A 12116-nucleotide genomic window follows, 5' to 3' on the forward strand; every position below is an offset into this window, starting at 1 on the left:
GGAAAATAAAATAAAAGAAAGTGATTTTAAATCTAATTATTTATAATTAATTATTATATCAAATGATTTTTAATTAAAAAATTTTTTTTATCATTTAAAATGCTTTCTTTCCTCGCTGACTCCCTTTTAAGCCTTAAGCATTTTGAACCGTGATCATGTAGTCCGTGAATTTCCGCACTCTTATCTATTTTTAAGGAAAATAAAATGTTGATTGTTTTCAAATTTAATTACACACATGTCCAACTTCGCTTCCTTTTACTGTCATTTTCCTGGGACGCTTTACAAAAGAGTATAACAGTGTAATAGAGTGTGATAATAATAATAAATTTAATGTATCTCATACAGCAAGAACAATAGGAGACAGTATAATAATTCATTATGGTGAAATACTTTAAAATATGCTGCATTAGTCATGATTTATTAAAATTTCAATTTGAAATATTCAAGGTTAAATTTGAAAATAATGCCTTTTTTTTTAAAAAAAATAAATAATAAGTGACTCAACAAAAATTTTTTATTTTGCTTTGCCATTTCATTCTAAAGGCTTATCGATATGATAAGACACAGATTTCTGTATACATTCGATTTAGTCTTAAACAACTTGAACATACATCAAATATAGTTTGATAGATAAATTCATTTCATGCGATTTAAGATACCATTGGAAACAATTCTACTGAACTTGTTTTTGGTTGGTTGGTTGGTGTCGTATCCTCTATAGAATCATATTTCATGGTGTGCTTGAATAGTTTTTGTTATTTCTATAGCATTAAAAGAATACAAATCCTCTTCTGTGGGGTAGTAAGAGGTGAAGGCCTGCAGCGACTGCAGGGCAGTTAAAAACATGATATGGTGTCAGTTCCACATTAAGACAGTTGCCACAGTTTTGATATTTTCTAGTCTTATCTGTAGAAATTTTCATGTTTTTATGATGTTTTGTTCTTAGTCTTATGAGAGTAGTGGCTGTCTTCCTATCGATGTCAAGATTAGTTATTTGAACGTGGGCTTTGATTTTTAAAGGGTTGAATAGTCTTGACTTTGCATAAGCATTTGCATTGCACTTGTTTTTTGATCCATTGAATTACAAATGATGAATTTAAAAACAAGAACAATACAACATTTTACAGGAAAAGTATCCTTAATGTTTTTAATCGCACCAAAAAATAATTTTAGATGCATATTTTTTTATTCTTCCTAAATTGCTGATTTTTCGATTTTTTTTTTTTTTTTTTTTAAATCTTTGTGAAACTTTTCAAAATAATTGAAATAAAAAAATGGATTATTTTTATACAAGAAAATATAATCTGGACTTTTTGTGTCATACTCTCATTTTGGAAAATTTTATTCCCGGTATAAAATCATGAATTTTGAATGTTGAAAATCTTACATTTTTAAGAATTGTAAAATTAAACAGCTTATGTAGGAGGAAAAAATTGAATTAAACGTTTACCTAAATATAATTGTTATTCATGAGCGTGGGGTAAGTGGGGTATAAGAATAATTAGAAATCTTTAAATCATGGATTTAAATTTAAAAAAAGAAAGCGATAAAAAAAATTTCTCCTTTTTTTTTTCTCCAGGTATTTAGCACATTTAAGATTTTTTTTGTTATGTTTGAAATTCAGAAAACTGTTGTACCGTCATTCGGGGCTACTTTGTGCAAATTCGAATTCGGCATTTTTCAATTGCTGCTACTCAGTATTATATTTATTTCACGTTAAAAATGTGTGGAATTTGAAGATAGAAGTCTCTTCTATTACTACAAACATTTTTTCGAATTTTAAAACAATCTCAGAGTGTGTTTCGCTCATCCAATGTCAACAATTTTCCGAGGACGTCGAAAAGTGTGCGTGGAAACTTTAGCTGTGAAATGCAAAGACGTTGATAAAACAATTGTCGTAAGTGCAAAATTTTTTATTTGTACATTAATAGACAATTATATCATGTTAGCGTTAAAAAAAATTTAAAATTAATAACAAATAAACGGAAAAGGAAAAAAAATGCACTGTGGGGCTACTTTGTGCAAAGTTTCATTCGTTTTTTTTTTCGACAGAAAAATTGTCAGACGTTATAAAAAAAATACCTCGAACGAGAAATTACCTTGATTACACTTTAGAAAAGTTGCAACAATGTTTGCAAGCAGTTGCTGGTGGTATGTCGATTGCAGAAGCTTCTCGGAAGTACAAAATCCACAGAAATACTATCTCTAATAAAAATCACAAGAAACACGTGAAACGTGCTGGTAAACTATTATTTTTCTTCTAAAGAATTAATCAAACTATTTAACACAAAAAAATATATTTTATAGGACATCAGGTGATCTTGACAGAAACTGAAGAGCAAGTTCTGTCGTGTTCATTCAAGCATGTTATGTTCAAATTTATCAATATTATAAATGTTAATGAATATGTAATAACTGTTATTTTTGAAATATCATCCATTTCAATGTTAAAAAAAGTATATGGTTTCCTTTTGTTTAAACTCAAATGCTTTGAAATAAACATTCTTTTTAGGAAAAAATTCTTCAAAAAAAAAAAGGTTTTTTAACGCTGAAAATTATTTTCAAACTAATATCTTTACATATCTTGATGTTTTTGTCTTTAAAAATGTCAACAATAAACTTTTTTAACAATTTTATATCAATATTTTACTAAAAACATGATTATTAAACTGAATTCCTATCGCTGCACAAAGTAGCCCCATTTGGGGGCTACTTTGTGCAAGGTATGTTTTGACTTATTATTCGTAAATATTACATACAAATAATGCCAATATTGATCAAATTCACTCGTCTGAGTCCAGTTATGAATATAATATCGATAAATTTTACTAAAGTTTGAATTAACATAGTTTTTTTACATGTCAAAGTTCAAAAACTGCGAAATCCTGCACAAAGTAGCCCCGAATGACAGTAACTGTCTTTAACGTTATTTAATTCCTCCTAAAACATTGGGTCCTTAAGATGCCCATGTGTACATTATACTTCTGTACTATACTGTTGCAGCGTTCTTCCTAACCGTTTTTTAAAGTCCCTTTGATCCCAATAAATGCGCCCTCATTGCCCTTTTTGTAAAAATAAGCCACCAATCCCATAAAAAAACAGCCTTTTCATTCATATTTCATTTTGAAAAAAATTACACTAATAAAATTATCTGTTTTTATAGGTTTAATTCTGATTACTATTACAGATATTTATTTCGTTAACATTATTAACTGGTTAAATTTTTATAGGTATCTTTTCAGGGTATTAATAAATGATTTTAAATTTTAAAACCATTTTTTTAAAATAAATGCTTTTTTATAATTTTTTTTAAAGCACCTTTAAATGTAACGTTTCTCATGATATTCAGTTTAAATTATCGAAAAAAGCTTTGAAAAAAAGCTTTCAAAGCTTTTTTTTAAGTTGTTAATCAATTAATAATTTTTTGTTAGTTTACTTTTTTGAAGAAAAAAAATAATAATCTGCACAGAGATTGCCTTTTAGCATACTTTTAATTATTTTTATAAACTAAAATTTTTTCTCTTTTCTTGATAATGGAGAATTACTTTTTGAAATATACACATAAAATATTATAAGAGGGTAATTTAAAAATTGTTGAGGATGAAAGTCAGTTATTACATAATACACACATTTTGATAAATTTTTACGGTGTTAAGTGAGTGCCCTTTCAAGACTCAGAATGTCCTTATCTGAGAGGAAGTGCCCTGTCCTTTTTTATTCTTAAGGAGAACTCTGTATACTATAAACCCTTTGAAAATTTATTTAATTAATAAAACTTTGTTTTACTACTATCCGTTTTTTTTTAATCTGATGGTATCTTTATCTTTTTTTAAGGAAATTTTGGCTAATTTTTTTTAATAAGAACTTTTTATCTCTTATCGGAGTGCATAGTAAAATGAGCTTTGATACTTTAAGTTAATTCTTGTAACTTATTTGCTTATTGACGTTAGAATGGAAAATGTCAAAGAGGGTAAATAGTTCTTTTTTATAAATGAGTGAAGTCTAATCAATGTGTAAACTTGTTAATAATCTGTGTGTTTACAGCATATTTGTGAAACTATTTGTAGATTTATTTTGTTTTTAACTTGGTGTTCATATTTCAGTTTCTCAGAGATGAATTACAATATGAAAATGGAAGGCACAAAGAACGACATAAAGAATTTCATGGGACAGATAAATATATCAATGTTGATGAATTGTGGCAAGTGTGGAAAATGTCTGAAGGTATGCACCCAAAATTCTTTCAATGGTGTAGTGTAGAGTTCTTACATGACACTTTAAGCTTCTTTATTCATCGCATTTTGCATGTGGAATAATAACTTTCACTACAGATAAAGAAAAACATAACTATGGTAGCTGTAAAACATTCGATTATCCTTCCGTTAAAAGCATTTTTCATTTTTGACTATATAGTTATTAATATTTAAAGATGTTACTTTTTTGACCTAATTTAATTTTATATTATCAACTATTTTATATTATATAGACAGTATTTTATCCTAATTTTTTGTATGTTATACTGTAGAATCCTGCACTGTTCTAAATACAGAAGTAAATTTTTCTCAATATTATTTTACTGTTAATTTTCACCTCATTTGTTTATATATATAATTGTAATTTCCCAGTTATTTAATTGGCGTGTGTTATTTTGTCAGTGCACAATTGGACTGTGGATGAAACCGTAGACTGGCTAATAACTCAAGTTGATCTTCCTCAATATGAGCACAATTTTCGTAACAATGGAGTTAATGGAGCTTCTCTGCCTTTGTGAGTTTATCTGTTTATTTTAAACTTTTAAATTATTTCAGTTCTCAAATCCGAAACAAAAGTATATTTGCAATTTTCTTTATGATTTAATTATTTCATACTTATCATTTATCTACTTTTTCTGCACTTCATAATTTCAAAACGATCTTCGAAGATATGCTTTTAATGTGTTACGTGCTTCAGTCTTCTGTTTGTTTAAAGATTTAGGTCAGACTTTTGAAATATCTATTTTTTTCTTTATGCTACAAAAGTGTTTTAATACATTACAGTGATGTGCACAGGTTAATTGATGCTTTTAGTTGTTTTTACGGTTTAAAAAATGTTCAAATAATTTTTTTTTACCTATACTCTAAATGTATTTTTTTAAGAAAACTCTAGTTTTAATTTTAAAGAATCTATAAATAAAACATGCTTTATCGAAAAATAGTAGGTATATATCTTAAGTTTTATTTACAAATAAAGTATGTGATAAATGTGTTCCAAACCTTTGGAAATATGAAACTTTAACTAAGTCTTATGTTCTCCTCTTTTTGTGTTCTTTCTTATTTCTCAGACTTATTATAAGTGAAGAATTTATTTTAATAAAATATGAATGTATGAAAAAAATTGATTTTTTTATGTATCTTCTGGGTGCCTACTAAATACTCTAACACTAAAAATGCTAATTAATTTGGTAAAACAATTTCTCTCTCCTATTCCTGTGATTGGCACTTTCTATAAGTGCAGACGATTTTTGCTTAAAGCGAAATATTTAGAATAAATTTAAAGATAGAATCAAAAAGGTTGATGGTTGTGGAATCTCTAGGCAATTAAAATCTCTTGGATTCAATAGAACATTAATATATAGATCTATAAATCGTTTATTGGATATTGTGACTATCAACCCAGGTCTGGTTGGACTCTCAGTTCGTACCAAAAAGCGCATTAAAAGATATGAAGAAATCCAAAGCATTCTGCTAATAAAATGGCTGCAGAAGAGAATGTGAGTCGAAAAACTATGTAAGTTATATTAAATGATGACCTGGGTTCTCGTCCTTATAACTAAAGAAAAATTCAAGGTTTGATAGCTGCAGAAAAATTAAAGAGGTTTCAAAGATGTAAGAAATTGCTGAACTGGCAAAACAAAAATGTTGACCGAATAAACATTTCTGATTTACCTCTTAATTAATTGTTTTAACAAATCATATCGAATCATTTTAACGAATTACCTCTTAAAATGATTCGTGATGTCATTGGACAATGGCGCGAGAGATTATCTTTAGTAATGGATTAAGATGGTGGTCGATTTGAATAAAAAATTTTAAGGTAAACCTCCATTTATAGTATTCATCATATTCCTGTATGAATTATTTTCTATTTAATATCTATACAACAAAATGACTCGATATCGGTGACAGTATTTTGTAGCCACGTGTAGGTTTAACTTTATGTTCCATTTTTATAATAAGTGATCATCCAGTCTCAATTCTATTTTTTAATGCTATAACTTTCTTTATTAATATAATTTTTTATTTTAAGTGTTTCTAAAAATCACTTATCTTGTATGTATATATTTATTTTTCTTTACTTCCTTTCTTTAATTATACTTCTTTTTCTTTTAGACTTGCTCAAAACGTCAACAACTATATTTCCATGAATCTTGGCATTAAAGACTCAATTCATAAACAAAAGATTGCTCTAAAAGCAATGGATGTTGTTCTTTTTGGGCGTCCTAAATGTAAGAAAATTGATTTTGGATATTAGATCTATTTTATTTTTTATTATAAATTTACTTTTTTTATGGTGAAATTTATTAAGTGATATAACGTGTGTAAATATTTTTTTAGACTCTATATAATTTTATGTACCAATCATTATTAGTATTTTCAAGCCTTATTTCAAGCACCCAGCTTTTTTAAGGCTTAGAATAAATGCTAATTCATTGGGAGATTAATTAATTTGTTCCATTAGGGAAGGACTTTGGTTGATGTTATAAACATTTTGTAATTTCTTTTGTACAGAATGTAGTTGTAGTTAGATCAGTACTTACATGTTTTATCCTGTTAAAATGTGCTTCATTTTGCTTATTTTTTCTCTTTTTTTATGAATTTAGAAGAAGAAAAACATGTTTATCCTTAGTTTGTTGTATAGTGCTTATTTTGATGATAGCTATAATTAAATTCGAATTATTGTTTCCAATTTTTAAGTAATTTGTTTTTAATTTTGAATTTTATTCATTTGATAACAATCTACCAAAATACAAGGCCGCATTTTGAATGAAGTTTGAAGTGATGTTCAAGTATTTAGATACAGAAATTGAATAAATATTATAGTTCCTGATGAAACTGAGATATTTTAAAACTTTTATCCTCATGCTTAGATTGGATATAATTTAATTAATTGGATGTAGGATTAGGATATTAATTTATAAATTAACTCTATGTCTCTGAAATATAAAGCATGCATGTATAAAATAATTATTAATTAATGTAAAAAATGACAAAAAATTCTTTCTCTATACCTTTTATGACTTCTGTATCCAAAAAATACAATTGGTTTATATAGGCATTAGGTATGTAGGTACATTTCGCACTAAAGCTGCACAATGGGCTATTGACAACGGTTTGGGAAATATCCCTGAGGATGACCCGAAGTTGTCCCATCACAATTTTGATAATCTGCAGGGGAGTGGCTCCCCACATAATTCTTTCCTTACAAGTTTTATTAAGTTTTAAGCTAAAAAATATTTACATCACAAAGAATTAAAGAAAGGAAAAAGACAGTTTCAAATTTTTTTCTAATTGTTCCCACCCATACCGAAAGGGCAGTGGAGGATAGTGCTTGCATACTCCAACATCACTGATAAGCTGCCATGCTACTTTATAATTTGTTGCTATATTTTTATTAATACAATCGAACTCGTTTATAACGAGCACAAAGGGACCGTAACATGTACTCGTTAAATCCGAGTGCTCGCAATAAACGGGTCCTTAAGGCAGACGTGCAACCAGAGGGGGGGGGCTTAGGAGGTCAAACGATTGAGTTGACTTAAAATTTAATTAATAACTTACTTTAATTACATTAATTAATTTAATTAAATACTTTTCTTAATTTATTGACAACTAACCCCCCAACTAGCAAAAAAATTTCTAGTTGCGCTACAGTCTTAAAGGAAAGAAAATATAAACAGAAAGAAAAATAAAGGAAAAGATTCTTACCAAAACATTTATTTTTTTCTTTAATTTAGATATTTAAAATAGTTTGTCAGCTTACTTTGAAGTCGCTCATTTCATATCATTTTGAAAAAAAGATAAGACAGAAAGACTGAAAAGATGAGAAAAAAGATTGCAAGACAGAAAAATATTGCTCGCTAAAATCGAGGCCTTGTTCCTTAAAAGCGACTTCTGTTAGATAGACTTAACATTGATCCAACCAAATATTCTCGTTTTCCTCGGTAAATCCGAGTTCTCATGAAATCCGAGCTCGTTATAAACGAGTTCGACTGTACTTGAAATTTATTTTTATTCATAAAGCAGCCGAAAGAAATTATCTCTTGATAATAATAAAATATTTTAAATTTTTATATTTTATGAAAGTTACTAAATTTACTCACAAGGGACTTATTTTTCAATTTAAACTGAATAGCAATTATTATTGATTTACTTACTGAGCCTCTTCAAAGCTTGGAGCATTGTAGAATGCATTGACTTTATTTCATTAATCTCTTGCGCATTGTGTACCTTTTCAAGTTTTAATTTCTTTCTTACCTTCATGTACTACTTATTCATTTAATATGGAGAGGATACTAGTAAGCTGAGCCTAAAAAATTAGCTGGTGGTTAATGTACACAAAAACAAAAACCTACCCACAAAGCATTATCAGTATCTCAAAAATAGCCGTAGATAAATCGGGCCGGGATAGCCTGGTTGGTAAGACGTTGGGCTCCTGTTCAGGAGAATGTGAGTTCGAATCCCGCTGGCCAAAGAATCCCCATGTATTAAATTATTAATGGTGCATGTTAAATCTGTCGGAATCGCACTCAAATTGTTTATAAAAAGCTAGTTTTCCTGTAGGCATTAGCGGGAAGCAAAGCCCTCCAAGTTCCCATAACAAATCAATTCCTCTGGGGGTACTGAATTGGAGATTGATCATTCTCTGGTTCAGGTCAAAATTACGATCTGTGGACGTATGATTGGACATTCCCAGTAAAACGGGCTGTGACGTGTGTGTCTGAAGTCCTATTTTCAACCATAGATGGTGCCCCTGAAAAAAATAAATGCACCCTCTGCCTTAAAAATTCAATTGATTTCAAGCAGACCTGCTGATATTGGCAAATGGCATTGGTAACAACAACATAGATAAATCGATTAAAAAAAACAAGGAGATAAAAGTGTACAATTTGCTAAATCATTGTTTTTTTTCTCCTCAGTTATATTAAAAGAAGTTAAAATCGTCATTTTCTTTTCAGACCGCAATTATTTTAAGGATGTGGCAGTTGCTGTATCTTGTATAGTTTCTGCTGGTGTGTGTTGGTTTGCTTATGTACAGAATAAATATTCAAAAGCTCACTTACAAAAAATGATGAAAGACATGGAGAGTTTACAAAAAGCTGAAGACTCACTTTTAGATTTACAAAAAGAGTAAGTATTGAATTTTGCCGTTTTATTTGATTGAATATTTAGTTAAAAATATTTCTGTGGTTTCTCTCTTATGAACTAATCATTCTGTCGGTTAAGTTTTTTATTAACTGTGCTTAACAATTTAAAATTACAAGAATGAAATAATTTTTTGAAACTATGTTTTCAAAGTCAAGCATAGCTTCCCATCTCTTCCTTTCATTTAAAATACACAATATGTACTTCTTTTTTCCATATATTGTTCTATTTTATCATCTTCAAAGATTAAACATTAGTTCAATTTTATTCATCAAGGATATTTGTCAGAAAAGGGATTTTGATTAATCCACCATGTTGTGGAGAGTTATCTAACACTATTTCCTTATTTATTAAGTAACTAATTAATATTTTTTTGTGTCATTTTATTCACAGGAATGTGTTTTAATAAACCTAGTTTAAGTTTTAAAGTCAACCTTCATATTTGAACTTTTTTAGAAAGATTCAACCAAACTCAGATCTTATGTAACAGATTTGTTAAACAAATGATATGTAACTATAAAAAAATACTAAATATGTTCTTAAAAAAAAACTTTTAATTTTTTGCGCTTTGATCATTACTGTTTCTTTAACATTACAATTTACTGCTCTAGTCTTTTCAAAGTAGACTTCATTGGAATTCGCAAAAATGTGCATATGCAAATGGGAGAATCGATTCATATTTAATGTTATTTCTTGAAAAACTTTTTGATAAAAAATTAAAATGTTAATGGAAAATTTTTACTGCTTTTGAAACATTCTATTAAATATTTTTGGTGTTTCCCTTTATTTATTTATTTTTTTCATGTTCTCTGAAGCTATTTATTTTATTTCAGACTAAGTAAAGCAAGACATGAACAAGAAATCGTTAGTATTGAAAAGCAAGATCTTGAAAGAAGGCTTCAAGATGTGAGATTTATTAATTTTTGTACTTATTTTCCCAAACTGTCTTTACTATACTTAAATTTTTTAAATCCTTAGGATGTGTTGTAGGTTGCAAATTTAAACTTGAACGAAACATGATTTAGAGATTGAAAATTGTAGCACAAGTTTAACAATAATTTGTGAACTGTAAGACATTTAGTATATCATTCGGGCAATAATGCGTTTAGTATATCATGCATTTAGTATATCATGCACTTAGTATATCATGCATTTAATATATCATGCATTTAATATATCAACATTTAGTATGTCATGCATGCAAACATTTAGTAAATGTATATTTAGTATTAATGGCATTTAGTATATAATGCTTATGATTAGTTTTCTTGGCATTAAAATAATTCTGCAAATTCATTATTTTAGATTTTTAAGAATCTGTTTTCATTGTTTCTCTACTTTTATTTTTCATGAAGTAGAAATTATTTAGTTGTTGTCTCATAAAAGAGCAGTTTCTGAACTACGTTGACATTGACGCAATTTATAAATCACACATGACAAGTTGTATTAATGTAACTGGTAAATCACAATTCCCTATTTTATTAACGGAATTTACTAATCTTTCATGCGATAGGAATTAACTTTTCACTAACCACACAATCTGAATTTGTATGCATATAATTTCCAGATAACTTTCCCAGAATTTTTATTTACTCTTTTTCAAAAACTTGCTCATTACTCATTCACAAGTTCAATGAATCATTTGCATTAAAGAACAACAGTTTCAATAAAAATTGATAGCCCTTTTTCGCTGCGACAATCTGAAGAAATATGTTTTGTGTCAGCTATTATTATTTTATGAAGGGGTTAAAATCAAACTGACTGCTCTTAAAGATGGGTAGTTCTGGTTCTATTATGTGGTTCCAAATGCATGTTATGTAAATCATATAATCATTGCTTTAGTCTGGTTTGAAATTTTTCCGACATGTTACAGTGGAACATCGTTTATACGACGCTGAAGGGACCACCGAAAAACGTCGTATAAACGATGACGTCGTATAATCGATTTTTACTTCTAAAACTGAAACTTACTCTGTTTTCAGTTAATTTTAATGTTTAACGTGTTGATTTACATAAATTTCTAAATTAGACAAAGCAAAACAAACAAATAACCAAAGAAGAAAAATTGCAGTGAGCAATTTGAATGTATGTTAGCTTTAGTTATATTTTCTTGCTATTAGTCTCTACAATGCTTTGAATAGCGAGTTGAACTTATTGCTTTCTACTTGCATGATGCAATTGTAGATTTCTAATCACGGCCAAATCTAATGGCTGAAGTGCACTTGTGCAATTTGCAGGAAAAAAGAGAGCTTTAACATTTTCCAAAATAATTAGTATCGATGGGTGCGCTGGACATTGGTTGATGAATAGCAAAATTTTTCGTTTTTGCCTCTTCATAACATTGTTTAGTTTTTTCAGTCATCTAGTAAAAATTACGGTCGTCATCCAAGCATTCTTGTTGGCACCCTTTTCTGTATCATTCATGTTGGCAAGTTATGCCCTTTTTCAAAATACCCAAGAAAAAAGAAAAAAATTAAATAAACGTGAACAAAATCTAAAAACCGACGTATAACCGATTCTGTGCGTCGTATAAACGATATAATTTTACATTAAAATGAATAGGAATGATTTGGGACCACACTAAAACGTCGTATAAATGTAAACGTCGTATAAGTGATCATCGTATAAAAGATGCTCCACTGTATTTGAAATTTTACCGACAGGTGTCTTAGTGAAAAATTAAAAAATGATAAGAATAGACGAAAAACAAAATGT

The 12116-nt window shown here is 28.5% G+C and overlaps 1 protein-coding gene across 4 annotated transcripts in view; it reads left to right on the top strand.

Moving 5' to 3' along the window:
- The window catches only part of Stim (stromal interaction molecule), an 89798-nt gene that overhangs the window by 58277 nt on the left and 19405 nt on the right, over positions 1-12116 (top strand). For all 4 annotated transcript variants that reach the window (XM_071179482.2, XM_087168614.1, XM_087168607.1 and 1 more), the window contains exons 3-7: positions 4104-4224; positions 4656-4767; positions 6369-6484; positions 9215-9386; positions 10235-10307. In XM_071179482.2, coding sequence (XP_071035583.1) covers positions 4104-4224; positions 4656-4767; positions 6369-6484; positions 9215-9386; positions 10235-10307 — 594 coding nt within the window. The remainder of the gene's footprint in view (positions 1-4103; positions 4225-4655; positions 4768-6368; positions 6485-9214; positions 9387-10234; positions 10308-12116) is intronic.

This window comes from Parasteatoda tepidariorum, chromosome 1, assembly GCF_982258835.1.
Source record: "Parasteatoda tepidariorum strain Cologne lab strain chromosome 1, Ptep-v5.0, whole genome shotgun sequence".
Classification (NCBI taxonomy): Eukaryota; Metazoa; Arthropoda; class Arachnida; order Araneae; family Theridiidae; genus Parasteatoda; species Parasteatoda tepidariorum.